The 4,625-nt window shown below is 56.2% G+C and overlaps 1 protein-coding gene across 1 annotated transcript; it reads left to right on the forward strand.

Annotated features, from left to right (window-relative positions):
• Positions 1-3,281: 3,281 nt before the first annotated feature.
• NHLH1 (nescient helix-loop-helix 1) lies at positions 3,282-3,683 on the forward strand. The gene has a single exon (XM_062193712.1). The coding sequence runs from the start codon at positions 3,282-3,284 to the stop codon at positions 3,681-3,683; it is 402 nt and encodes a 133-aa protein (XP_062049696.1).
• Positions 3,684-4,625: the final 942 nt, after the last annotated feature.

Here is a 4,625-nt window from a genome sequence, read left to right on the forward strand (position 1 = left end):
GAGTGTGTGTGAGGGTGAGTGGCCCCATTGCCTCGTCAGGCCCACTCCTTCCACCCGGGCCCCACACCTCCACCATGTGTACCCCTCCCCTCTCCCCTGGAGCCTGTACAGCCATGAAACGCTGCCCCCAAGAGCTCTAGAAAGCTGGGCACTAACTTTGCAGACGGATGAGCCCTGAGAAGCCAGAGGAGACTGGGGCTGTCAGCGCTGCCCCGTCCTGCCAGCTTGGACCCCCCGACAGGGTCCTCCTAGGTAAACAGGGTCGTGTGGGCAGGGGAGGGGTGGCGGTGACCCTCCCTTTCTCTGGCTCGCGCCCCGTCCCAGAGACCTCTCTCCGGTGTTTCTCTCTTGTGTGCTGTGTCTCACTCCATCTCTGATTCTCCTGTTCCACATTGCTCCTTTGATCCTGTGCCTATCTGTCCTCAGCCGGGTTGGGGCTGTGAGAAGGGGGGGGGGGGTCCTTTTCTGGATGCTTGGAGTTGCTGCTGCCTGATCCTTGGAGCCTGGAACTTTGCTATCAGAAGTGGATTTGGGAGTGAGGACTTGATAGGTAAATAGAAACTGTACTGCCGGCATGGAAGTGGAGGTCAGTGGAGCAGGGGGAGATGGGCTGAGGCTGGACAGAGGGAACAGAGAGAGGGAAGGGAGGGCATGGCCAAGTGATTGGGGTGAAGGGACATGGGGACCAGGCAGAGGGACAATCAGGCTGAGATAGATGTGTTCTGAGAATCCCACACCTGAACCCCTGGTCCCAAACCAAACCTGGGGGCAGAGTGTTGGGGGCACGAAACACTGGGAGGTGCTGACTTTGGGGCTCCCCATACCATTGCCATCTCCTCTTGCTCCTCTGGACCCCAGAAAACGAAGTGTGTTCCATATTTCAGCACTGATCACCTTCTCTTTTGTGTGACAGCTGTGTATGTACTTGTCTGCCCCACCATCTGCTATCTATGACCTTGCATCCCAGCTTAGTAACTATGGACTGGACTTGGCTTGAACTTGTCTTCTATGTGGTGTGATGGGGAAAGGCTTGGGGGAGTGGGAGCATCTTCCAGGCAGGAGAGCTAGTGCTGGGGAGGAAGGAGAGATGGTGACTGTGAAGAAGGCTCAGTGCCTCTGTTTTTGATCATTAAGTCAGCCTGAGTACATGGTGAGGGTCCCACCGTTTCCCCCAACAAACCCTCCCATGCAAAGACCTTTTCCAGGTCAAGTTCCTGCCATACATCCCCCTCCCCCGGGGGGGAGGGAGCCAAAGATTTGCTTCATCCTCTCAGGACAAGTGAACCTTAGCCAAACCCTGTAAGGGTGGTCCCAAGGAGCTGTCTGTGTCCCCCTCCACCGGCTATGTCAGAACGTGAGTGTGGGGGCAGAAAGCGGATCATGTTCCCCTTTCCCTCGTTTCCTTGCAGAGTTTCCAAAAGGGCCAGGAAATGGCAAGTGCTGGTGGTGTTGAGGACAGAGCTGAGGAAGGGCTGGCCCTGGGCTGGGGTTTGTGGTGAGAGAGCTCTCCCCCTGTTTGAGTGGCCAGTCTTGGGAGGTCTAGGGGGCAGCTGTGCTGAGCTCCATATGTCCCAGTCCACTCTACAATGGGCAAGCTGCGTGTTTACCCACCCTCCACCCTCAAGCAGCAAGGGTGGGGGGGGGGCGGAAAGGGGAGGGAGGCAGATCCAAGCCTGCAGCTCTGCCCCCCTCCCTGCGCCCTGCCCCCGCCCTCCACCGACTGGGAATGGTCCAGAGTCACAGGCACCCTTTCTCGGCACTGTGGCTCTAGTCTTGTTCAGCTTTTTCCTCCTACTTGTTTATTTATCCAAAAGACACACGACACAAGGCTTATTTTGGCCGTTTTTAGCCATGCTGCTCAAGAGTGTTAAGTGTATTCCCACGGTTGTGGAAGAGCTCTTCAGAACTTTTTCATCTTGCCTGTGTGTCGTTCTGTATCATTTGGGCAGCTTCCCTTGTCCAACTCCTCCCTCCAGCTCTCGGCAACCTCAATTCTATTTTCTATTTCTATAAATTAGCTCTCACATAAGGGGAGTCACACAGTGTGTGTTCTTTTGTGATTAGTTTACCTCCAGCATTATCTAAAGCTTCCATCCACGTGGTAGCCTGTGACAAGACTTCCTTCCTTTCTAAGGCTGAATAATATTCCATTGTATGTGTATATCACATTTTGTTCATCTGTTCCCCCATTAATGGCTACTTGGGCTGCTCCTACTGTTTGGTTCTTGTGAATAGTGAGACTACGTATGAACATGGGTGGACAAATGTCCCTCTACTTGGTTATGTACCCAGAGGCGGAATTGTTGGATCACAGGTAGTTCTGATTTTAATTGTGAGGAGCAGGCATACTGTTTCCCGTAAGGGTTGCATCATTTTACAACCTCCCCGCCAGGGCCTGGGGATCCCCGTTTCTCGACATCCTTATTTTTCGTTTCATTTTAGTAGTCGTGGTGATGAGTGTGAAGTGATAGTTTGTTGCTGTTTTGATTTGCTTTTCTAATGATTTGTGATGCTAAGTGTCTTTTCATAGACTTGTTGGCCATTTGCGGATCATCTCTGAAGTAATCACCATTCAAATCCTTTGCCCACTTTTTAATCAGGTTACTTGATTTTTTTTTTTTTTTTGCTATTGAGTTATAAGACTTCTTTATATATTCCGGATATTAGCTCCTTATCAAATATATGACTTGCACATATTTTCTCTTTTTAACCCTATTGGTTGTATCCTTTTATGTACCAAAGTCAAGTTCCATGCTGTCCCACTTTATTTTCCCTTTTGTTGACTGTCTTTGGGGTGTCATAGCCAATAAGATCATTGCCAAGTCCAATGTCATGAAGCTTTCCCCTATGTTTTCTGGTTCTAGCCTTCAACCCTGGCGCTGGGTTTTATCTGGCCTGGTGTGTCCTTATCACTTCTGCCTGTTACTTTCTGGATCTCTTCTCTTCTCAACAGCTACCTTCCCACTGCTGTCCACCTGCTCGTCTCCCCAGCCCTGAGCCCCGTGCCGCAATTCTGCTGTCCTTCCTTACATTCACAGTTCCATACCCCTCCCAGCCCACCTCAAGCCCCCTTACTCCCCAGCACTCGCGGAGCTGTCCATAAATTCTCCCGTCTCTTTTCCAGGCTCCGGACTGGAACCCTGATCATGCAACCCTGAAGTGGCTCAGTGGCAGACCCCACCACCCCGGGCCCTTCCTGCCCCTCCCACAACCAGCTTTCAAGTCCCCGGAGGGAGGGGTGGGGAGGGGATCCCGATCGCACCAGCCCAGAGTCTTCCATCATGATGCTCAACTCAGACACCATGGAGCTGGACTTGCCTCCCACGCACTCGGAGACCGAGTCGTGCTTCAGCGACTGTGGGGGCGCGACGGGCCCTGAGGGTGCTGGGCCCGGGGGTCCCGGAGGGGGCCAGGCCCGGGGCCCGGAGCCCGGGGAGCCTGGCCGGAAAGACCTGCAGCACCTGAGCCGGGAAGAGCGCCGGCGCCGGCGCCGCGCCACAGCCAAGTACCGCACGGCGCACGCCACACGGGAGCGCATCCGCGTGGAAGCCTTCAACCTGGCCTTCGCCGAGCTGCGCAAGCTGCTGCCCACGCTGCCGCCCGACAAGAAGCTCTCCAAGATCGAGATCCTGCGCTTGGCTATCTGCTACATCTCCTACCTGAACCACGTGCTGGACGTTTGAGCTCTCCCCGGAGTCGCGCCTCCTGCCGGGCCCTCCTGTCCCTTCTCACCGCGCACCGCGCACCGCGCGCACCGCTCGCTCGGAACGGCCGCCTCCTCCCCAGCCCCTGTACCCAGGCACCGAGGTCCAGAGGCGGCGCGCCCAGCCTCGACGGGGTCGCGACTTTGTTTCACTGAGCCGGGCACCCCGGGGGCTGTTCTCCCGGCGGGGCTTGTGGGAGCCTAGCAGGGCAGAATGGCTCTCCAGAGCCGTCAGCGTGGAGCCCTTGCTGGGCCAAGGCACACTCAGTCCCCCTCTAGCTCTCCAAGGGGCTGCTGCCTCTTCTACCCCCAGTTCCCGATTTTCTGTGACCCCAGACCCCAGCTCTGTCTCACGTCCACCATCTTCCTGTGCCCAGGGTGGGGCAGGGGCTTCAGCACTGGAAAAGGGCAAGGCTGGGGCAGCAGCGGGCTGTGGGCTTCCTCCTTCCACATCGCAGTCTGGCCAGCTGGGCGGGGGAGCGGGGCGGGGCGGGGAGTGGGAAGGCCCGTGGAGGGGGGGACTCTGAGCAGTGGGGAATTGTGGAAAACTCTGTTTCTCTTTTGTCCATCCTGCCATCCTGTTCATGGGGCTTAGCAGGTGTAGACCTCAGAGCCGATATGGTAGTGAGTGCCTTGCCTTCTCTGCTATCCAGCCACCCTCTGCCCCTCCCACCTTTCTCCTTCCCTCCCTCCCTGTGAGCCACTTAGAGACAGGAAAATCCAGCTCTTGGCTAAGGGCTGACTTGCATCCGACAGGCCCACACTATCTGCAAGGGGGGCAGGCAATGAGCGGGCGGGGTCTCAGCCCTGCTTCCTGCATCTCAGCCCACCCTGAGAAGGTGCAAAACCTATTCTGGTTCCACCCCATCCAGATGCAGGGGGTGGGGCCCTATGCATCATCCCTTGGGGATGCTCACTTCCC

The sequence above is a fragment of the Lepus europaeus genome, chromosome 5 (assembly GCF_033115175.1).
Source record: "Lepus europaeus isolate LE1 chromosome 5, mLepTim1.pri, whole genome shotgun sequence".
Lineage (NCBI taxonomy): Eukaryota > Metazoa > Chordata > Mammalia > Lagomorpha > Leporidae > Lepus > Lepus europaeus.

What these genes read in the sequence shown, in the direction of transcription:
- NHLH1 (XM_062193712.1), top strand. Translation starts at nt 3,282, where the DNA reads ATGATGCTCAACTCAGACACCATGGAGCTGGACTTGCCTCCCACGCAC.